This window comes from Scleropages formosus, chromosome 1 (genome assembly GCF_900964775.1).
Source record: "Scleropages formosus chromosome 1, fSclFor1.1, whole genome shotgun sequence".
Classification (NCBI taxonomy): Eukaryota; Metazoa; Chordata; class Actinopteri; order Osteoglossiformes; family Osteoglossidae; genus Scleropages; species Scleropages formosus.
The window spans coordinates 7,957,552-7,980,763 of record NC_041806.1 but is presented as its reverse complement, the minus strand read 5'-3'; the positions used below and the strand labels follow the sequence as shown (position 1 = coordinate 7,980,763).

The following is a 23,212-nucleotide window of genomic DNA, read 5'->3' as shown; positions in this document are numbered from 1 at the left end:
TGCGCCACCACACCCCCCTAAGAGGAGTCATGTAACAAATATTAAGGGAGTTAGTGTTGAAGTTCATTGCTTAGACATATTTACATTTATTTATTTAGCAAATGCTTTTTACCAAAGCAACTTCTAATGAGCTCTATCTCATGCTATCAGCCCACATACCTTATTCAACAAGGTGACTTACACTGGTAGATACACTACTTACACTGGGTCACTCATCCATATATCAGTGGAACACACTCTCTCTTTGTCACTCACACACTACAGGGCAACCTGACAGCATGTCTTTGGACTGTGGGAGGAAACCAGAGCACCCAGAGGAAACCCATGCAGATACAGGGAGAACATGCAACCTCCACACAGACTGAGTGGGGATCAAACCCATGTCCTCTCGCACCACCCAGGCACTGTGAGACAGCAGTGCTACTCAGTGTGCCACCCACCTCAGAACATGCAGTATATTGCCAGTTAAATAACTAGCACACCTATGCCAACAGTCAGCTGAACCAAACAATGCAACTCCACAAACAAAGCAGGGAATTGCTCATCATCTCTCTATTTAAGAGTGAAATGTTGATTTACATGAACAAAGACTTTAAGGTACTTTGCGCAATGCTCTTATTTCTGTTTCTTAGGCTACAGTTAGTTTTCCCTTAAGTGACTACATCAAGGGAACTGCTAAAGACGTTTTATGCAATCGGGTACTATCTCTACTAATAAAAGGGAGGGAAGGAGGTGGGGTGGGAAGGGAGCATTGCAAGGGCAGGATTTGAATACCGCAGGAATGAGAGCAGCCCTGAAGGGATGTGGGGTCAAACTTGGGTTCAAAGTGGCCAGTGAATTGCAATCTTAATCTATGCTTGAGCACATCACTTTTATGCTTTTCTTTTTCCATATTGATGTTTCTTCCCTCATCCTTTGCTATCCCATTTTTGTTTTCTCTGCACAGAGTTCATTCCTTCTTGCACAATGTAAGCACTGCACAATGCGAGCTGTGTCATGATTACAGCCTTTTCTTTCTTCTATTACGTAAGTAGCCGCTCAGGAGTTTTAATTCGCCTGCAGAGCAAAGGTAGAACTCCTAGGAGGTGTAAGGCAGGAATGTGGAATCTGAACAAGCTTGTAAAGCACTTGAACTATTTCAAGGTCTCCGCCTCCGCCTATGGAAATGAACACGCTGGGAATGGCCCAGCGTACATTCCTGGTACACGCCTGGGGCCGGACATCAGCCAGCTCACGGTCGGTGCTGCTGTCATTAAACAAAATGCAATCTCAAAGCTTCTACTACAGCAACCACTAGCACTGCAGAATCACGCTGCCCCGTGGAAACTTTGTGCATGTTGCCGAGAGTATTTTACCCGCACTATCTCTGACTTAATACTATTAGAAACAACGTTGGTCCATTGAAACTAGTAGATATTTTGCCGGTGCCTGTTTACTGGGTGGCGTTAACCGCAGGGCTAGTACCGAGGTATGGGACATCAGGCATTCCAGCAAATATGTTTTTTTTTCTTTTTTTTTATTTATTAAACTACGAACTGAAACTGAGAGCATGGCCCCTTCGGCGCAGGCTAACAATACATGCTGAAAACCAATATTATGTGAAACGACAACAAAAATTCCACAGTGGCTACGGAGCTGTGATCTCCCTCCACGTTTATTCCCTCTCCCCTTCATCTCTGATTAGTTAGTAATAAAAGTATACCCTGGTTTATGGACCATTTGTTATGGACCTCCAGTATGATGGCACTAGAAAAGCTGTGTCCATGTTCATTATATGGCTCCTGGTTTTATTTAATGTTACCCGTAAAAGTCTTGAGCCAATGAGGCGCAGGCGTTTCATCACCGATGAAGTCATCAGCCAATCAGGTGCAGACATTTCAGCAACAGACGATTACCTTGTCTTAATTTTGCCTTGTTTTTTGAGTATTTATTACCGTTCTGAGAAATGATTTCTTTTTTTTTTCTTAAATGTTTCTTTTTTGTTGTTGTTCACGTACCTCTCTATAGAGGGTGGGGCAATGCAGTGGTGCAGTGGTGCAGTGGTACAGTGGATTCTGCTTTCCTGTGGGTCTGAGGTTCGAGTTCTGCTTAGGGTGCCTTGCAACGGAGTGGTGTCCCGTCCTGGGTGTGTCCCCTGCCCTGTGTTGCCGGGTTAGGCTCTGGCTCCCCGCAACCCCCTACGGCACAAGCAGTTTCAGGCGATGTGTGTGTATTTCTCTACACTTAAGAAGGGTCTCAAAACACACCTCTCTCTGACTCACTGTGCTGATCTCCTAATTGTTTATGGTTTAGTTATGTTTAATAATTTTTAATAAGTTTGTTTCGTAACGGAAACACCTACGTGCAGCTACCTGTGCAATGCAAATTGGTTTACCCTGTTTAAATGACAAATTAATTGCGCTCAAAATTTCATGTATCTGCATCCAAGCCTCTCCTTCTGCTGGTGTAATGCACTTTTTGTATTGTTCTCTGAGATGTGTGTGACTTTGGAGAAAAGCATCTGTTAAATGAATAAATATAAAATTTAAAATATACCACAGGTGTCTTTTTGTATGTTTATATGTCCTTATTGTACAGTTTATTCTGTACTTTATTCTGTAATTAATTTCCTTCGTGACTATGTTTAATATCTTATCCTAATGTTTTGATTACTGTTTCTTGAGACTGTTTTTAAATGGTTGGAGGGTGTTTGCGGAAATATTTGGGTTCAATAAGTCCAGGAACACATCAATTTTTTCCCAATTTAAAATAATGTGAAAGGACCTCCTGGTTCATAAACCCATACAAAGAGGGATACCTGTAAAGTGTTTTAATTCTTTTTATAGGCAGCTGGTATCCATTAACTGAAAACAGGAACGAGGCAGGTCCCGCTGGGCTGTCCATCGTGTACAGCCTCAACTCATGTCATGGTTCCATCTGTTGCCAACTCAGTACCATGCTCAAAGGCAAAGCTGCCGGGTTCCTCCCGGGGCCTGAACTCACAAACCTCACATATGCGAACCTTTATCTTGAAACATGCTAAATGCTACTAAATGAATCAATAAACTGTACACATAAAACAGATTAAAAGGAACTGTTTCTGAGATTTATAATAGAACCAGCAGTGCTGAACTGACAATAATAGCTTCCCCCTCTAGGCGTCATGAACAAACGATATGGTTACTTTGCCACCGACTGTTACTTTTACAAATAGTTGTGACCTAGCGAAATGTAATCAGATTTATCTTATATAATATATGAATCATCATTCCCGCATTACGATAATCAGCCAGCGACTCGGAATCGAAAGGAGCATATGCGAGATCACATGACCGCACTTTCTGGACATTCCTCTTTGCTCTTAATAGATCTCGAACGGAGAATCTGGAGGGCTGAGCCTGAAGAGGGAGCAAGAGAGATTGTGAGCAAAGTGGGAGGCTGCTAGGAATTTGGGGGTGTAGGAAAAATGCACCGAGAGCGGTCGGCCACAGGGACTCTCCAGTGTCAGGCCTTGACGTCAGGCCAGGGCTCGGGTTCCCCGGCTCTGCCGCTGCCGTCTCAGTCAGGTGATCCTGACATACACTTGCACAGACTCACACACACACACACATTTTCAGAACCGCTTGTCCCATACGGGGTCAAGGGGGAACCGGAGCCTACCCGGTAACACAGGGCGTAAGGCCGGAGGGGGAGGAGACACACCCAGGACGGGACGCCAGTCCGTCGCAAGGCACCCCAAGCGGGACTCGAACCCCAGACCCACCGGACAGCAGGACCGTGGTCCAACCCACTGCGCCACCGCACCCCCCATAAACAGACTCACACATAAGCATAAATACCCATCCACTTCTTATGCGCATGTCACATCTAGTAGAACCTGCATCTCGACAACATTGCTGTACTACCAACACGGTCTTCCCCAGACTCACACGTAGATGCGCAAACCCTCACCTTCGCACACACACACTAAAACCCGCATTCACCTCGGCACAGACATGCACACAATCTCTAACGTTCTCCACAATGGCCAGTTCCTGTGTATAACCAGTCATTTCTCTGCTGGCCGGTAAATAAACAGTTTCTCCCCGTGTCCACGTTGATGCCGGCCTGGTTTCCACCTACCTGGCGACTGACGTCAGGCTCCATGAATGTAAACAAGGGCTGGACCTACTTTCCATTTCCAGCGCATTCTACTTGTTTGATTGTTTTTGTTTTGTAAAGGTTACTTGGCTGTGTGACGAAGGCGGAAACAGGAGACGAGGTGAACAAAAGGAAAAGGTATTGCAGTCCCTATGAATAGCCCAGCACTGTGGCGGAAAGGTATCCCTGTCACTTTTCACCACTGCATCACAGGACATGTGCGGCCAGAATGCTGGGGGCATTCAGTTATTCATTAGACACCCTGCCCGATCCATGTGCCCCAGTCCCTGACCTAAGTGAAGGGCAGAATTGGTGTCTCAAGGGCTGAGGGGTGTGACGGTACAGAGGCTCTCCGGTCTCTTCGGCCACAGGGACAAGAGCAGCCCGGTGCCAACAGGCTGCTGGACCGGAGAGCTCCGACACGTGAGCCATGTGGTCAGCCCTGGATGTGCTGCATTTGCAATATGTCAGGGTTGGGCTCTCTCCCTCCAGCAGAAGACTGACACATTCTGCTAAGCCAGCTTCAGCAGCGTCACACGCTGCTTTGGAATAGGACATAAGGCCCCATCCCACTTTCAAAGGAATGTTTTTTTTTTTTTTTTTTTTCTGCTTGCCCACCACTTTTTCTTTCTCTTTGATAAATGAGTGCTATATATGCCCCCTCCTCTAAAATCAAAATGACTCTCACAGCACATAAAAAAAAAAAAATTTATTCATTCATAATCACATGGTAAGCGCGCAGCACTTAGCATTTTACGAAAAAAAAAAGATCACTCCGTCCTTCAGTATGTATTTCGATATACTTTACTGGCATTTACAATATTGGCAAAGCCGTAACAGATCATCCACTACATCGGCAATTTACATAACGAGCACTCACCCTCAACTGCATATTAATATCTGCTGAAAACCTCAGCTCCTCCGTCATTTTATGTCTCTCTCTATATCCATCTTCCCTCCTTCTTGCTCGCTCTGTTTGCCCACCCTTTGCTCTTGCCCCCCCTCGGCTGATCTCTGCACCGTGTGACACTCTGCCCTTCAGGAGCTTCGACTCCTCCGGGGTGCCAGCATGCAAGGATGATTTGTGCTCTTTTACAGTCGCCATGTGCTTCCTCCTCCATTCTCTCCGGGAGAAAAAAAAAATGCTACTGTAGCTATAAAAAAAGAAGGCCGTATATTTCGGTAATGAAACGGAGGTAAATTCCTTTTCCCGAACAAGGGAAGTGCATTTTTGCTATCGCCGGCCGCTCCTCAACTTTTGAGAATGTGCAATAAACGGAGAAGCCATGCCTCTTGTGCAATCTGCAAGCGCTATGTGCCCCAGCAATAGTTGGGTGAGTTTTAGTCCCCGAGGGGTGAGCGAGGCTTTGCCGAGCGCTGCAGGTGGAGATTAGGCTGCCTGGGCCGGTGGTTGTAGAATTCAGAGTATGTGAAGAGAGACCGGTTATCTGTAGGGCAGCGAGGGCAACACCCACCGATTAAGCTCAGCAGAAATGCTGCACAACTGAACTTCCCCAGCTGACTGGGTTTGACACCATCACTGTAAATGGACAATCAGTCAGTGACACGGGTGCAATTCCAGGGCTTATTTTTAGGGGGGAGGCAGCGAAGGGGCTCTGGGAGCCTGGGACTAATGCTAGCCAACAGCAGCAAATGCTAAAGGGCAAAAGGGAACCCCTCTCTTAGCCGGCTGAGAGGAGCGAGACAGTGGACCAGTGGCTCCCCCCAGCACGCTTAGTCGTAAGCATTGCTCAGACCACTGGGAATGACTAGAAACCCACGAACCCTCATAAGCCCCCAGAGCAAGTGTCACCGTGTGTTTGGCGGGGGCATGCATGAAAGATGGCAAAGCCAATAGCTGGTAGCTAAGACAGGTCCACCCGGGGCAGGTTAATCCCATTTACAGGAATAGCTCTGTTTCACTCTAATTGGATACGGATACTGCATAGGGGTCTTATGAGGTTTTTTCCATAGCAAACCCAGACAGCTACCTTAAAAAAAAGATGAGAAAATACGAGAATTCTTTTCTTACGTTCCAACACACGTCCCAGACGATAACTTGTCTTTTTGATCCCAACTATAGCGGAAGGAAACGGAAGGAAAGGGTGGAGGTCCGTATCTGGCAGCGGTTCAGCAGTTCCTATAGCTTGTATACACCACGCTTGTAGAAGTGAATCCGCCGGGACTAGTTATAACTTGAGGAATCACACAGGTATTTTATTAACACAACACAAGGTAATGAGGTATGCTGACTTTGCAAACTGTCACGCTGGAAGCTAAAACACTTGGTCTTTGCAGGGAAACCATGACATGAAAAAGTTGTCTACTAAATAAAACATGGGAACAAAAGCAATATTTGATAATAGAACAACCTTGGTGCCAACATACTTTAAAGACACTTTCAATTTTTTTAGCTACAGTAAAATTTCACTGGTAATCATAACGTTTTTATACCATGCTCCAGTGCTGCTTGGAAGTACACAAACCTTATAAGGATGCCATAATTCTTCTGTAAAATATTAATGTAAACATAAAAATGAATAAATGACTATGATTTACACACCTGATTATACTTACCTACTTGGTTTAACCAATGCAGCTTGGGGTTCACTTATTTTTGCACCTGCACTACTTCCGTGTTTCTGCAACACCATGTCTCCCTCTAAAGCAACATGTGGAACTGGTCTTTACACAACTTGTTATGTCACATGGGAAATACTGCTTCTGGTTAAATAACCATTTCGTGGTAAAACTAAGACACACGGGGGGTTCAGATGCTTTCAAGCGCTCTATACATGTGGTGGAGTTTATTTGCAGCTAAGGGTTACGGTACCCTTAGCTGCAAATCAACTTAGGGGAAGCCAGGTAGACTCTGAAAATTATTTGTGGGAAACCCAGCAACCACCTTGAAACATGCCACACCAAGTATGTTGTACATCACCTTAATGCCATAGGATTCCTTGGGACTTCCACACTCTCCTGCGAAGAATTCACAATAACACGTTTTTCAAGTAGTGTCTGGGAATTGCGGGGAAGCAGAAAGGGAAAGTTACTCAAAAAATTAAAGAAAAAAAAACCCACTTCAAGAAATTCTGTATGCAAAGAGAAAGTCTCTGTTGTGTTATTAAGTGGAGTTAATTATAACTCTTTACACAGAACTCTGGACTGTAGTGATTACAACATCCTAATAATTTAACACTTGTACTCTGAATGTTGATCAGTGGCCCAGTCAATGGTGTAAAGGAATAAAACTTTAAAACTGTCATGTGAAGCAGCTGCTTTGAGATCCACTAACAGCTTAGGTGATCCTCTTCTGTTGTTTACTCAGGAACTTGTCAGTACAATTTGAGCGGTTGAGCTTCTCAATGTCCTCTGCCATTGACTTCTGCCTCTGACCTTTCCTGCATGGGGGGTTTGAGTTCTAATGTGGAGTGAGCTAGAAGTCATGTGCTGTCTGGGAAATCACAGCACTGTCCCATAAGGATTGACTGGGGTTCCCATGGTCTTTAAATATTTTCCGTTTCATTTCCCACTTTTATCCCATATTTTCACCCTAATTTTGGTTGTTTCTGGTTGAGGATCTGTACTCAGCTGCATACATAAGCCTCGTATCTTCATACATCTTCTCATAGTTGTATTTTTTTTTCAAAAATATGCAAATTTCTCAACTTGAACATTAACCATAACGTATAACACAGCTTCGTGGCTCTGAAATCCATCTTTACACAGTGTTTAGACCTTTAAAGATGCCAGTGCTGTAGGATTGGTTGCCCCGCTACATTTTTATTCCAAATAATCAGTTCTCCATAACAGGATCTTGTTATGTAACTGTTGTTAAGTCCCTTTGGACTGTTTTGATACGGGCGATACGTATGGCACAGTGGTTAAACCTGCTGTCTTTGGCCCGAAAGGTCACAGGTTTGAATCTTGCCTCCAGCTGGAGTACCCATGAGCCAGGTACTTCCCCTGAATTGTTCCAGTAAAAATCACCCGGTTGTACAAAAAGGTAAATAACTAAGCAGCTTCACATTGTAAGTCGCTATGGAGAAAAGTGTCTGATAACTGTAAATAGCTTGCCGTTTTATAACGGATGGGCGAAATTACAGCCGAAGTATAACTCTTGACCGTAGGCTGTGACAAATGGCCACTAAAACAACAATCAGTTCTCCATAACAGTTGCTGTGGAGTTGTTGGGTAACTGTTGTTAAGTCCCTGTGGACTGTTTTGATACTGAAGATGAGAAAGGAAAGCACCATGTGGGAAAACCCCACCATGAAGCCTTTTCTGTTAGGGTGAATATGAACACAACATTGAGCTACACATAGAAGGTGGATGAAGGGAAGTGAAAGTGAGGTAGACAGTTATATGGGGTAAGTTCAGGGACTGAGTGCAATGACGTCACGGCCGCATGTTGCAAAGTCCCATTTGCTGTGGAAGGGAAAAATAAATTTGTTTTCAAAAGGAAAGAAAAATCACCGTGCAAAGCCCCTGATGAATCCCCTGGGCGAGAGCAGAATTCGAGGAGGGTGTGCGGTAGCAAGGAGGGATAGCGCTTGTGGTTGGATTGGATTGTGGTTGCCCAGCACTGCAGGTCGATGACGCTATAGAAAAGTGACACTGGACTGGCATTATCTGTGGTTCAGCAGATTCTTTGCCACCGCTAATTGAATCATGTTCCAAAGGAGACTTCGCAGCTCGGAGACCTTTTAACCCCAGCACAGCAGCTGAGGGAAGACATCGGTGCACCTGCCACAAAGCCTCACCTCTCACCGAGCGCAAGCGCAAGAACGTCTGATAGGCACAAGTCCATGCCGCTCGTCTCCTTGAGCATATGCAAATATTGTGGCCGCTGATTTCCTTCTTTCTGTGTATTCTCTGACCACTAGAAAAACTATTTCCTTGCAGCTGTTCCACATCTTCACGGTGAACGTAGTTTATGACTATTACATTTAATGGCACATTTTAACTAACATGCAAAGTTGAAATTGGCCAACTTAGAGCAACTAGCAATGCTCTCACTGAGATAATGCAACGAGTAATTGAGAAGAATCACTATTGTCTGTATTGGTTGTTTTAGGACAGTGTTATATTATTTAGCTGAGGCTTTTCTCCAAAGCAACTTACGATGCTAAGGCTACAATTATTTACCCATTTTTATAGCTGGGTAATTATACTGGAGCAATTAAGGGTAAATTGATTGCTCAACAGAACTACAGCCAGAGAGGGGGAACCAACCTGGAACCTTTGGGTCCATAACCACTACGCTACCAGCTGTCTCCAATTACTGTCTCCAATAGACACAGGCACACACACACACACATGCACACACACACACACACACACACTGTCTAAACCACTTGTCCCATTTGGGGTCGCGGGGAGCCGGAGCCTAACCCAGCAACACAGAGCATAAGGCTGGAGGGGGAGGGGACACACCCAGGGCGGGATGCCAGTCTGTCGCAAGGCACCCCAAGCAGGACACAAACCCCAGACCCGCTGTGCCACCATGCCCCTGATGTTTAAATATTCACTAGCAATTTTTTTACTGTGGGCTAATGCTGAGAATTCCACATATCAGTTGTGTATAGTATGTGTGATGTGACAGGGTTGTGACACACGCTGCACTCACAGCAGCATGCAGGAGCTGCACACTTTATTCAGATCATAGGGGTCAGGAGGCTTTCTCAAACAGAACGGCGGCAAGAACTCCCACTTTGGCCACATCAGGATTACACCTCACACTTGCACAGATACATGGACTAGGGCACAGACACAAGTGTCAGATGACACTACCCAGGCTAAACAAAACGAGGGGTGGAGGGGGAGTCACAATGTCAGAGCCCATTCACAGGCTGAGGAGAGGCCTGGAAAGGGGAAAAGGTCTTTCTTCGGTGACCTCCAGAACTTTGCATCTGCTTCTGTTACTCAAGGACTGTTTAATCCATATATTGCTCATTGCCCTCTGACAAAAAGCAGTGCTTTTCAGTAGCTCCACTCTAACTGAAACAAGTGGGAGTGATTTGCCGGCAGTGTGCAGTAGCATTACTAGACAGGTATGTCTGTGCTCCATGACCTGGAACCAGACCAGTTTTGACATGAAAGCCAACCTCTTTGTGACCCATCAGAGCCCTGAAGACCTTTCCCATACAGCCATAGTCTTTGATGTTGACCGGAGGCCTTTCCCATGGTTCCCTGGGTCAAGACCTTCTGAAACCTGAACTAGGGGTAAGGCTACCTGAAGAGTGGGCCACAGAGGGGGGTCTTCAGGAAGCCCACTTCCTCTTTCTAAATCCTTCTAAAAATACCTTTTCTCCCCACTTCCTTTTTGGGAAGTAATTTGTCTTGCCTTAATTTAGCACTGGGAAGGATGGGAATAAGAGACGAAGGTCAGAGACTTCCAGTTCGTCAATGGAGTTGGAACTGCTTATTTGACTGGTCTTCACAAAGAAATGTTTTGTCTGAGAAAAAGAAAAGGAATGTTATGAATCATGCCACTTCAAACTACTTTTTTTTTCCAGAGTGCTTGATACAGGCCACTTTAGACTGACTTATCCTTTTATCTTAGAGCTGAAAAGGATATTCAAATGACAAATGATTCAGAACTGTATCCTTGTAAACATTACCTGAGTTTCTACTTGCCTTTTCTCAGCAGCCATCAGAACAGCAGATGAACCAAGATGGGAGTCATCTTTGTTATCCTTCACGAAAATCAGATGGTTTGCCTAGTTTGAAAAACTGTTTAACGCGATCATTTGGCAACACAAAATAGTTTTGTGTCGGACATGGTAAAGCTCAAAGGGTCATGTGAAATTGTTTATGTGAAAGTTAAAAGGAAAAGCAGTTTACAAGCCTTCATGCTGGATTAACCAGGGGCCTCATGCGCAAGGATAAGAGGATACCGTACAGTTTCAGAGGTTCTCAGTGAAGGTTATGCGAGGGGAGCAAGGGTCCTATTGTACTAGATTACAGTTTGAAATGACTAAAAAGGCTTTAGATGGCCGTCACTTTTTCAAAAATTTACCCATTGTTAAAACCGTCATCATCACAACTACACTTCTGCAGAATTGCCATTCTCCGCAGCTTGTATTTGGTGCTCAGGTTTCCTCACACAGTCCGAAGATATGTTTTTCAGGTCAATTTGAAACTCTAAATAGCCCATAGTGTGTGTAATTTGTGAGTGAGTGTGTATTACATCACTCTACTGTATAAATGGATGAATGAAGGCAGGCAGCTCAGAGCCGTGTATCTAATATTGTAAATCATCTTGGATAAAGGGGTTAGCTGAATAATAGTCCATAATCGTTGTACATCAATTTTGAGAAGAGTCTATGCCGAATTAATGAATTAAATACAAGAAAGTCTAAAGCTTTTGACATTTGCAGTGTATTCACATGTTCCGAACGTATTAGCCAATGAACTCGTGGTTACACTAATAATTGAGTAACATCCTAGCTTTATTCATTTTCATTGCACATTTTGGGATATCGTGCTAGCACAAAACAGCATTCACGGAAAAAATTATGTATTTATCGATTTGTATCTATGAAGCATGGAGGGTGTGGTGGTGCAGTGGGTTGGACCGGGTCCTGCTCTCCAGTGGGTCTGGGGTTTGAGTCCCGCTTTGGGTGCCTTGCGACGGACTGGCGTCCCGTCCTGGGTGTGTCCCCTCCCCCTCCGGCCTTACGCCCTGTGTTGCCAGGTAGGCTCCGGTTCCTTGCAACCCTGCATGGGACAAGCAGTTCAGAAAGTGTGTGTGTATATCTATGAAGCCATATTCAAACTTTGCACTTCTACTCCATATTTGAAACCTGCACTTACAGAGTAGTGTGCACAGTTCTCCAGTCTGTTTAAAACGACACAATTAGCTCGTGTGAATGTCAAAGCCTTCCTAGTTTACGTAATATATTTCGCACATCTGCCTGGAGAGGGAAAGGCATCTTTGCAAGGTTCATCTAAACTTTGTGTCACTCTCCATTGTACCTTGGCAGGACTCTTCCCATTCCCTGGAAATCATTTGCATTAACTAGATAGTTCCTAGTTGGTTCTCACCCTTAGTCACCTACTCTTCTGTGCGGTTTGGCACTGTAGCACGGCCAGTGAAGAGAGGGACAGGACCACAGTTTTGATTCCAATATCATCGCTCTTTTTATTGGACTGGCTTTTAACCAGAATTGGAAGGAGGGTTGGAGATGGTGAAAGGGGGCAGCTCGGGAAGGACAGGGAAGGCTTTGGGCAGTGAGAACATGAGCTAGTTTGTCAGAATCTTGGTGACTTTGTCTTTGTGATCCTGCTGCAGGGTAGATTTAAAGCATTGTGAGAGATTAATAAATAAGATACAGGTGAAACTTGTGACCTGACCAGTCTTCCTTCCAGCATACCTTCACGGTCACGCTTGTCACAGGCATATTCTGTGTTGACAAGTCTTTTGGCCTCGTACCCATATTGGCTGTATGGCAAGCTCCCTCTCTCATCGAAGAGCTGCTGGTCAAACTGTTCAGCCTTTTTCTATCAGCCAACCCAAACTTTCTCACTCTTCTATATGGAGAGGTTCTCAAGCCACTCCTAGCACACGAGCCACAGCAAAAACAATTATTAGCATAGCTCTTTAAACAGCAGCCACATGGATTATTATTTTTATTCACTGGCAGCGAGTGGTATCCTTGATGTAATTATAAGTCTGGAAGAATTGGGTATAATTACATTATGGCATTTATTGCTGTGCCCATGTGTTAGTTAGGCTGAACCGAAAATAAGAAGCCAGGAGGCACCGTAGAGTTGTGAAATGTCCATGTGAGCATATGTGGGACACTCTGTTTTAACCTTACCCTGGCTGATACTAGTGATATTTAGTAGTCTTCTCAGAGCAAAACTTGAACGTTCAATTCTTTCTTTGTCTGCCTACACCAACCCCTAACTACCTTTAACTACACATACGCAGTACTCCCCCTTCAAACAGGTGGGATCTTGAGACAGCTGTGGAGGGACTCGCTGTCACCTTTCCTTGACGGGCAAACAAGTCTTTGGGTGTAGAAAGCAGTTCAGCTGCTTGTCACAATTTTGTTAGGTAAGTGTTAGAGGTTCCGGGGTGAATCTGAAGAAGGAAAGGTGCGACAGTGCAATTTATGTTTGTGCATTTTTGCTGAGATTGACAGAACAGGTTTTTTGCATCTGTTTAATAAATATTGATAAAAAAAAAACTTTGCCATTGGCTAAAACAAGGAGAGGCATTCAGCAAAGACAGTAAAAGCTTGCACTGGTATGGTGGGTACGCTGGTGACCTAATCTCCTCAGTTCAGAGCCAATAGTTTTGCTCTGTTAGGAGAGTAGTGCTGATCTGTATGTAGTGAAGTGGGAGTCAAGATCCTTGCAGGTTCCCACACTACGCTGTGTGAGTCACTGGGGATGGGCCTTGGTTTAGACAGGCCCAACATGTCAGGCCTTTGCAAATGCGGATGGGTGGCTAATACCTGTGAGAGTCCTTCTGTAGCAAACACAGCCGTTTTTCTGCCATCTCGAATGACACACGGCATGCTTTTGGGTTGATGGGTGGGTGATAACTCTCACCACACATCTCTTAGGAAATCTCACCCGTACAGTGAGTGGTATTCAGCCAGATGGGGCAGTCAATAGTTGGCCGAAAGCAAGTATATGGGGTAAAGGAAAGAGGGGCACTCAGGAGTTGGCCATGGCAGCTAGAGCATTACATTTCTTCATGAGCATATCTATTTAAAGACTGAGCTGCTGTGAGCATATGGGGCACTATGTTGCTGTCACTCTAGGGCTTTGCTGATCATGCATCCACATATCTACACTGCTGCTATTACAGGGTAGTTATGGTGCCTCGTTTTCACAGCCTGGCTCTAGCCTGAAGCGTAGCTCCCATGGAAGCAAAGTTTGGCTGGCAAACATACAAATGACGTAATTCCGGAATAATCAAATAACCATGAACGTCATAGGCAGAGTTTTAAATATGTCAGCTAAGCAAACTCAAGTGTATTGTCCAAGATTGGTGAAAAATGGGTGAAAGAGGGTATTCACTTTAAAAAAACATTTCACTTCTCGGGTTTAGGTATGTAGTACCAACGCCACCATCTCTGCCATTGCTGTTATTATGCTGGTTCATATTTGGGAGTTACAGCTACATTTGATGCATACTGTCTTCTGCTTTGCTAGGGTGCTCTTCAAAAGGGGATCTTATGAACTTAGAAAGTGTACTGATTGCAGATGTGCAGATGAAGTACACTCTTAACATCACACTTCTGTCCTAGTTACTCGATGGCTATTGAGTAAATTCTTGGATTGGTGGCATCTGTATGCTACACTGTACATTATATAAAGAGTCTTGAAATAAGGCTCGGTTGATGTCTCAGACAAAGTATGAAGGTCTTTCTGGTCAGAAGGGTCTGGTACTTGTGACCTGCTCATTTTAAGACTCGAAGGAGCATTGGATGTCCTACTTGTTCCATCTTTTAGTGTTTTGCAAATGACATAGCAGAGAATCTGGATGGGTTTCTCTGGGTCGGGCTGTATTTATTGCTGCTCACAAGGGTGGCGGAGTGAGCCAGCGCAAACAACAGGTCATTGGTTTAGGGGTAGGAGATATCCTTCCCAAAATGGTAGGCATCTGAGATGATGTAAAGGGGCTTTGACCCTGAAGCAGCTCTCCTCATCTTGGTATTGGCTATGGGGGCTTTGTCACCTAGCTGTGGAACACAGGCAGCAGTGAGCTCACCAAGATTCCATGTCCCCCCCTCCATCTATCACACTGAAACTACTGAGCCCAAGGGTCACACATGGTCTTCTATTTTCGGACACATATGGGTAAGGGGACTCTGCCTCGTTCTTGGCAGGAGGACAACTGTCCCAGAGATCAAAAACAAACCGATTATTTCAAATAATTTTGTCCACAGTACCTGAAACATTTCTTGATTTTTGGTATTTCTATATTTAAGTTAGTTTGCATTTGTAATCAAAACATTGCTTTATACAGTGAATATATCAACTATTTGCAAGCTTGTTTAAAGCACAATTCTGAAATTGTTAGTGATGATTAAATATACTAAATCTGATATATAGTTAGGGGGGCATGGTGGCGCAGTGGGTTGGACCAGGTCCTGCTCTCCAGTGGATCTGGGGTTCAAGTCCCGCTTGGGGTGCCTTGCAACAGACTGGCATCCTGTCCTGGGTGTGTCCCCTCCAGCCTTACACCCTGTGTTGCCAGGTTAGGCTCTGGCTCCCCGTGACCCCAAATGGGACAAGCGGTTCAGAAAATGTGTGTGCGCAGGTGATATATAGTTAACTAAAGATTATCTAGTTTCTCTTTTTTCCATTAGAGTGTCCACTCTTGGTAATAGTGAGCCTGTCCCAACATTACACCTGTTCTGGATACTATCAGCCCAGATCTAATTCTTATTTATACAATACACCCAGCTGCAGCAAGGTTTAGTCATCTGTCCCGCACCTCTGGCAGCAAGTGACACCACCCAGTCCCTTTGATTGCATTGTGCTCCATGTGATCTCTCCCTCAGTCTCTTGAATTCACATGTTCAAATCTTATTTTGCACCCCCCTTTGTTTTTAACTTGAAGCTGTCCAAGACCTGTATTTAGTTTACCTTGTCTCTGGTTGATCTATTTCTATTGCCACTGAACTCCTCTACATGTCAGTTAGTGGGGGGCTCCCCTTCAAGGTATTTCCTGATGTCAGCTACTCTGGGTCTTGCTAGCAGGTTTCAGAATCACTCGGCAAACTGGAAAAAGGGCATAATAGTGAGTAATAGTTAAAAGTACAATATAGCAATTTTGTAATAGTAAAACCGTTCTGATATAAAAACAAGACACAAAGCCTTTATTGAGCTCCACCTATAATAAGGTAATGGCAAGTATATATATTTTTTTATCCTAGACAGTCTTCCTTTCGGCTTACTGGAAATAAAGGTACCCCCTGCTTTCCCTGTGAATACAGAATTATCTCAGACAAAATACTAAAAAACATATATTAATTAGTTTAAAAAATTATTTCTTAAAACTGTATTTTTATTTGCTGCAACTTTTATTTGCTTTGTTCCGACTGTTCCACTGAACTTTCCAATGCAATGCATACCCAGGCTGTTGCAGAGAAACCACATAAGCACATTTTTAAGCGACCACTGGTGTCACAAAATGCGTATTCAACAATATGTTAAACTCATCCACTCTAATAAAAATGCCTAAAGGCAGAAGTCTTGTCCTGGGAAACTGGCTGTGATTCTTAGCATGGGGGGAGGGTCAGTTACAGTGAGCAGCCATTGAAACACTCTTTCTAGGCTTGGAGGGCTGGGAATGCGGGCTTTTTACAGAATCAAGTTCATCGGAATGTATTTCTGGTCTCAGCAAGATACTGTAGCTGCTCCCTGGCCTGAACACTTTCGGATGGTCATAAACGCGACTCGCCGCTAGGGGCGGAAGATGGAAATCAGACTATTTTACAGTGTAACATAATTATGTATTTTGCAAACTGACATAATTATGCGTCAAGCTGTGCCATAATCATTGTCTCGGTGCAGCATAGGTCATAGTAATAATTTGGCATAATTTTATAACGACTTGAATTGTATTGTATTTATCAAAATGAATTAAGGCACAAAGATGAGGTCCGCCAAAATTAGACGCAAAAACATTAGCAGTGAATAGTCTCATTAGAACATATTAGCATTTTTCTTAGTATTGGCTTTGATGTACTATTAATTTATGTGCTTTCATCCTTTTTTAAATTATTTTACAGATTTTCTTTGGTGGCACTGTTTACCATTTACGGTTCTATACTCCTCTCTCTGATGAAACATGGCAATGCCATTGTGTGCAACAAGGTGCATACATCCTGTGCATATGGCAGATAAATAAGCAAGGAAGGAAATAATAGGGTGCGCTTGTCTGTTTCTACAACAATCTGATCAGTTCACAGTGAAAAATAAATGTAAAATGTGATATTTAACAGGATGTGCCGGAACCTCTTTATTACTGTGTCCTGTTAGACTCAGAACTCAGAATTACACAAAAAAAAGTTTTGTTTTTTTTTTTGTTCTTTTTGCTGCTGGTTTCTGAGGGTTGCCAAACAAAATTTCAATTTATTCAATATAATGACAATAAAGTATCTTGATCTTAGTCCCACTTCAGAAATCTGCACACCTCAGAAACAACTTTTTTCTTTAATTTCCTGGAGATATTATAAAGATGTCCTTCAAGCAAACTCTGAAAGTTTTTTTTTTTTTTTTTTTTTTACATGAACGCATTGTTTTCTGAAAATAACACATTGTCAAATGTTGAATTATACGGTTGGAAATTAAATTCATTCCCGACTTTCTGCTTTACATTTCCTGGTATAATATGGTAGGAGCTCGAGCAGGAGAAACCCGATGTGACCCTTAAGTGGCGTTTCTCCAAACCAGCCGACATGTAGGGGGCTGTTGAGAGCGCCGCAGTTCGAAGCCGTTAACAATGCAAAGCGCGGGAAAGGCGGCCGAGGGGGAGGGGCCACGCGATCTCTTTCATCTCAAGCTTCTCACATCCCGCGAGCGAATGAAAACGCGGCCACCCAATTTGAAAGAATGCGTGGTATGCGCCTCTTTTCCACAGCTCGCCGGGGACTGGTGGGGTTGTATTGTCCGCCTAACCAAACAAAGCAGAAAACTGTCAAAGAGGATTTAAAGTAGCTGCATTTTAAATGGAGAATAATGAGCTATTGCATCGTGGAACTCGGTGAACACCAAAGTGTGTGTGTGTGTGTGTGTGTGTGGGGGGGGGATCAGCAATAATAGTGACTATATTCCACAACATGCATGCATCTCATTTTGTGTCCCGCAGTTATTATGGCACACGTGTATTATTGCACCTTTCTAATTGGCCTTTTTTGATTATGACACGTTTCTTGCGAGATCACGTTGACGCCTGTAATAATATTCATTGCCGCGTGCAAATTATAAGAGGCAGACTGCACTCCAGTTCACTCAGAGCCTCTCAAGTAACGGTTTTGCGTAAGCACCCTCTCTACGCACACACACACACAGTCCTTACGAGTGCCCCCACTAATTCAAAGGGAAAAAAAAAAAAAAAGTCTGCTCTCCGTTTTGGCGCGTTTTCATTCCCGCCACGTCAAGTCTAGCCGATTATTTTCTCTTAGTTTGGCGTCCTTGTCGAAAGCCGGCCTCGGATTTTCATTGGTTGAACGGCGAAAATGGGCGGAGCTCCAGTGACGTACGAAGCCGTAGCCTCTCCCTTTTACTATGGATATATAGATAGTGTTAGTGGGTGAGCCTCAACAGAGGAAAAGCCGGTGTCATTGTTGACTCAAGACGACGGCCATACTTTAAACATAAATTATTGATATTTTGGATACAGTTTATTGTTTTTTGGTTTGTTTCGTGCGTCATATATTTTTTTATGATATTTAGCAGAAACCGTTTGGTGCTTTTGAAACGCTACATGAAAAGGGACATTCACGGCGACGCTCCCTCCTCTGTGGCGTTTCCGAGGAACTGACTGAGCGAGCGGAGAAGAGGGGAGACCTCCACGCGCACTTTGGGAATTAAATCCTCTTTCCTTATTCCTTCTCCTGCGGAATAAAGTAATGCTGCTATCGAAGCTCAACTCGTTCGCTCACATCTCCACCGTGGACATGCCGGCGAAGATCCAGCTCCAAGTTCAGCAAGGTTAGGCGACGACGGAAACGTTGGCGCGCGGCGCGTCCACTCTCGTGCCGCGGTGGCGGCGGGGTGGCGGGGGATCCATTCACGCGGGGAGGGCGGCGCCGCCGGACCTGCCCTGCCTGGCCTGGCCTCCCTCCATGCAGCACCTCTAATTTTTGCTCTCTTTCTCTTCCGATTACAGTGAAGGAGAGGGAGCCCTTCGAGAAGGTGTACCAAGTGGGCTCGGTGCTGGGCAGCGGGGGCTTCGGCACCGTGTACGCCGGAGTGCGGCTGGCCGACGGCACGCCGGTACGTGTCAAGTCAAGTACTGAGCTCATCCACTGATCCAGCGCTGGTGCTGGAGCGGATATTTTGAATTGGAACCCGAGGCGTTTTGACGGATCTACAGCGAGTAACTCACTCACTCCGTGCTTTTGCGTTTTAATTACAGGTCGCTGTCAAACATGTGGCGAAGGACCGCGTCTCAGAATGGGGAGAACTGGTAAGGGATGCTCGAAATTCCCGCGAAATCATGTGCACGTACTGTACTGTACTGTACGCGTCTTCATCGTAATAGAGATCGTAACTCGCGTGGATCCCGCGGTGCTGCTTGGTGTCATTAATTCAACTGCTGTGAATCACGGGTCATGTGCGCTTCCTTCGCTTTGCAGGCGAGCGGCGCGCGGGTGCCCATGGAGGTGCTGCTCCTCAAGAAGGTGGGCAACGGCTTCAGGGGCGTCATTCGCATGCTGGACTGGTACGAGCGGCCCGACAGCTTCATCATCGTCATGGAGCGACCCGAGCACGTGAAGGACCTCTTCGACTTCATCACGGAGAAGGGCGCCCTGCCCGAGGAGCTCGCGCGGAACTTCTTCCGCCAGATCCTGGAGGCGGTGCGCCACTGCCACAGCTGCGGCGTCGTGCACAGGGACATCAAGGACGAGAACATCCTCATCGACCTGCGCACCGGCGAGATGAAGCTCATCGACTTCGGCTCCGGGGCTCTCCTCAAAGACACCGTCTACACCGACTTCGACGGTAAGATCCCGGGTTTGTTTATGTCGTGGTGGCGACGTCGGCCGCTAGGGGGCGTACGGCCCGGGGTCTCCGAGGACGCCGGTGTCTCCCCAAACTGCGACGCGGCGCGGCTCAGCGAGCGGGGCGCGTTCGGTTACCTCGTTACCTCGTTGCCAGGGTTACCTGAGCAGGCGACGGGCGTCGGAGCGCCCGAAGGCACCCGCGCGCGTGGGCCAGCGCGTGTTAATTCGCGTGTCCCGTCCCGCGTGTCGTCGGGTGCGCCGCGGAAACTCCGCCTCCTCCTGGAAACAAAAGCCCCCCTGAAGAGGGGATGCCCTCCCCGCGCGGAGCCCCCTCGAACGTGTCACCCTCGGGCCTATTTTTGGATCATTTCCGCAAAATTAATATACAAACTCGTAATGCCCTCGAGGCCAGTGTCACTTTGCAGAAAATATGTCAACATAAACGACACAAATGATCCTGCCGTGTGTGTTTTTAGTGTAATGATAACATAACGGCGCGGTATTTGCCGATTACCGTCAAATGTGGCGTAGTCTCGAAAATGAAACGTTTATTTGGTACTCGATCGGTTTCATTATGAAAATATTGCTTGTGTTTTCCATGGATGTTGTTGCGACTCGTGGCTTGGCTGCTTCAGCTCTTAATAAATGGACGCCCATGTCTCGGCTCGCTCGTAGCGCCCCCTGTCGGCCACAGCGGGCACTTTTACGACACTGTTTTGTAAACAGTGTCACATGGCAACCCAGGGCCCCGCGCGTGCACACGCCTATTGTCACCGTCACGTGCGCATGAGTCAACAAAGGGCAGGGCTCCATGTGTTCTTATCTCCCCGTGCTGTACGGCATCCGTTCAGAATTAAATATTTATGTTTAATTTCCTATGACCTTTTTTTGCAATTAGATCACGGCGAATGGAATTTAATTTTTTTTTCCTCCCCCCCCCCCCCCAATAGGGACCCGAGTGTACAGTCCTCCAGAATGGATAAAGTATCACCGGTACCATGGTCGCTCGGCGACGGTTTGGTCCCTTGGTGTGCTGCTTTATGACATGGTGTGCGGAGACATCCCCTTTGAGCACGACGAAGAGATCCTGAGGGGTCAGGTTCTTTTCCGAAGGAAGGTCTCCGCAGGTAAGTCACGCAGTAGCCTTGAGCATTGACGTCACCCGTGCCTCGCTTTCTGCTGCGTCAGTGCTGATGGCAGTTTTCCCACATTTTCAGAATGCCAGCAGCTAATCAGGATGTGCCTGTCACTGCGGCCATCGGAGAGGCCTTCCTTCGAGGACATCGTCAACCATCCCTGGATGCAGAGCCCGGTGGCCTCCACGGATGCTGCAGACATCCGCCTGCACAGCCTGAGCACAGAGTCGACTGCCTTCCAACAGCCTGTCATCAACCACTGAACTGCACCGAGAAAAGGACAGTTGGATGACTGTGACCGAAGGAAGCGCCAGTTCGAGTTTTCTCCTCTGTGAGGATAAGTTGGGCTCTAGAGGAGAAAGAAAATGTTCACGTTTATGTTTGTTTTTGCATGGAGACAGTGTAAAGGTGGACAGTGCCAGTGTAGACTGGGTGGGGCTGGCGCAGCCGGTTGGGAGTTAGAGCTCGGCGCAGGTGTCGAAAGTGTCCACCTGCGTTTCTCCCACCCGGACTGGTTTGAAGTGTCTGCGGGAAGAGCCTAAACACCCTTGGCGGTGTTCGGGCAGGGCAGGGCAGGGCAGGGCAGACGGGAGCAGGTGAGGTTGTGGGCAAGGGAGGTGCCTCTGTCCTCCTGGATGCACTGATGCACCGTCGTGCAGGACGGTTGCACGCGACGCAGCTCAGGACCTCAGCGGCGCTTCTCCAGGGTGTGCCCTGCTCAATCAGAACCAGTTTAACAGAAAGGACCAAGGCTGGCCAGTAGTGAGCGAGCGCCTGCTCGCCACACCTTTGGCGTGACAGCGTGAGCTACTCTGGAGCTAGCAAATGTACTCTCACTGTTGTGGGAACACAGAAGAGCCTAGGTGAGAAATAAAGCGGACTGTAATACAGTACTGGACTTTCTCAGATGCATAAAGATTAACATATTGTGCCTTATGTGAGTTACGTCACTAGGGACTGAGGTTATACTTGAATTTTGAAAATTACAAATGCGATACCACTCTGTTCCTTAACTGGACCCGGACTTTATCCTGCTTCAGTCTCTTTGATGCGGGTTTCTGTGGCCCCGCCCACTTTTGCGTTGTCAGCATCAACCGGACGACCTCGGAGAGCCTGTGCAAACGCCATCTGAGAGCTTTACCTCACTAACGCATTCTTCCATCCTCACCTCGAAAGTCCGAGACGCGTACAACTCACTTAGTCACGAACGCACACAGCAATGCAACCGCGGTAACAAATGCTACATTAATGTCATGTGTTCTGTTGCTGATTTAATGTATATATGTACTGTTGTAGTTCTGTTTCTGTCATCAGATTCCTGGATTGGGCTGTTGTAAAATTTTTTTGTTTTGTTTTGTTTTGTTTTGTTTTGTTTCTCAGTTTTGTGGGATTTATTTATTTATTTATAAAGATTTTTTTTTTCCATCTGTTTCATTCCACACTGAAGGGCCCATAAATTATTTAAGTATATTTTAATTTATGGATTGCATGTTTTTTTTTTTTGAAGCAGATGTGTGTAAATAATTTTCAGAGCACTTGTTTTCAATGCATGATGTATTGAATGTCTGCTGAAAAGAAAGTAAACAGTTTGTTTACTTTTATCTGTAAATGTCTGCTTTTTTTAATGGGTTCAAAATGCCCTTCCCACACCTGTATATATGTTTTCACTATGAGTTGCATGACTGCAGCTTTTTCTCCAGTCCTTTTGAATTGGATTAGAATTGTAAATTAATCAAAGTTATTTTTTATACGATTTCAATAAATATTTTTTTTTTTTAGCCTTGGCTTTGGCTTTTTTCTTCCACTGACACAACACTCTACCCACTTTCGTCCACAAACGTAATTGTAGGGTAAGAATCCACCGTTATTAGGGAAGATTGCACTTAGCAGGTAAAAGGGGAGCTGTTTTTTAAGCACCTTAGTAAGCTGTCAAAGGACTTTGTCATTTACTCTTACAAGGAAACACGTTTTCAGATGAGCAGCAAGTGCTGCAGCAGGTATAGCTTTTGTGCTATACCGCGGTACCGTTGATCAAGGTACTCACCTTGAATTGCTCCAGAAAAAGAAATAATTGCTCATCTATAAATGGGTAAAATGTACTAAGTTTGGTATAGTATTCCCATCATTGTGTGCCAGCGAAAAAAGTATAAATATTAACCAGCTGTACAGCAACAATATTATTGCTTTATGGCTGTATTTTACTTCCTAAAAGGCAACGTGAGAAATGTTTTTGAGCTAAAATTCAGAGTAAGATCT

At 45.4% G+C, this 23,212-nt stretch overlaps 1 protein-coding gene across 1 annotated transcript; it reads left to right on the top strand.

Annotated features, from left to right (window-relative positions):
* The first annotated feature begins 18,400 nt into the window (after positions 1–18,400).
* pim1 (Pim-1 proto-oncogene, serine/threonine kinase) lies at positions 18,401–22,143 on the top strand. Its single transcript, XM_018745708.2, has 6 exons — positions 18,401–18,804; positions 18,983–19,089; positions 19,232–19,282; positions 19,452–19,818; positions 20,771–20,947; positions 21,038–22,143. Exons 1-6 carry the CDS (start codon positions 18,723–18,725, stop codon positions 21,217–21,219), a joined length of 966 nt encoding a protein of 321 aa, XP_018601224.2. The 5' UTR covers positions 18,401–18,722; the 3' UTR covers positions 21,220–22,143.
* The last annotated feature ends 1,069 nt before the right edge of the window (positions 22,144–23,212 follow it).

What these genes read in the sequence shown, in the direction of transcription:
- pim1 (XM_018745708.2), top strand. Translation starts at nt 18,723, where the DNA reads ATGCTGCTATCGAAGCTCAACTCGTTCGCTCACATCTCCACCGTGGAC. An exon ending in CCAGCTCCAAGTTCAGCAAG is followed by an intron (nt 18,805 to 18,982) that starts GTTAGGCGACGA and finishes TTCCGATTACAG; the next exon opens with TGAAGGAGAGGGAGCCCTTC. An exon ending in CCGAAGGAAGGTCTCCGCAG is followed by an intron (nt 20,948 to 21,037) that starts GTAAGTCACGCA and finishes CCACATTTTCAG; the next exon opens with AATGCCAGCAGCTAATCAGG.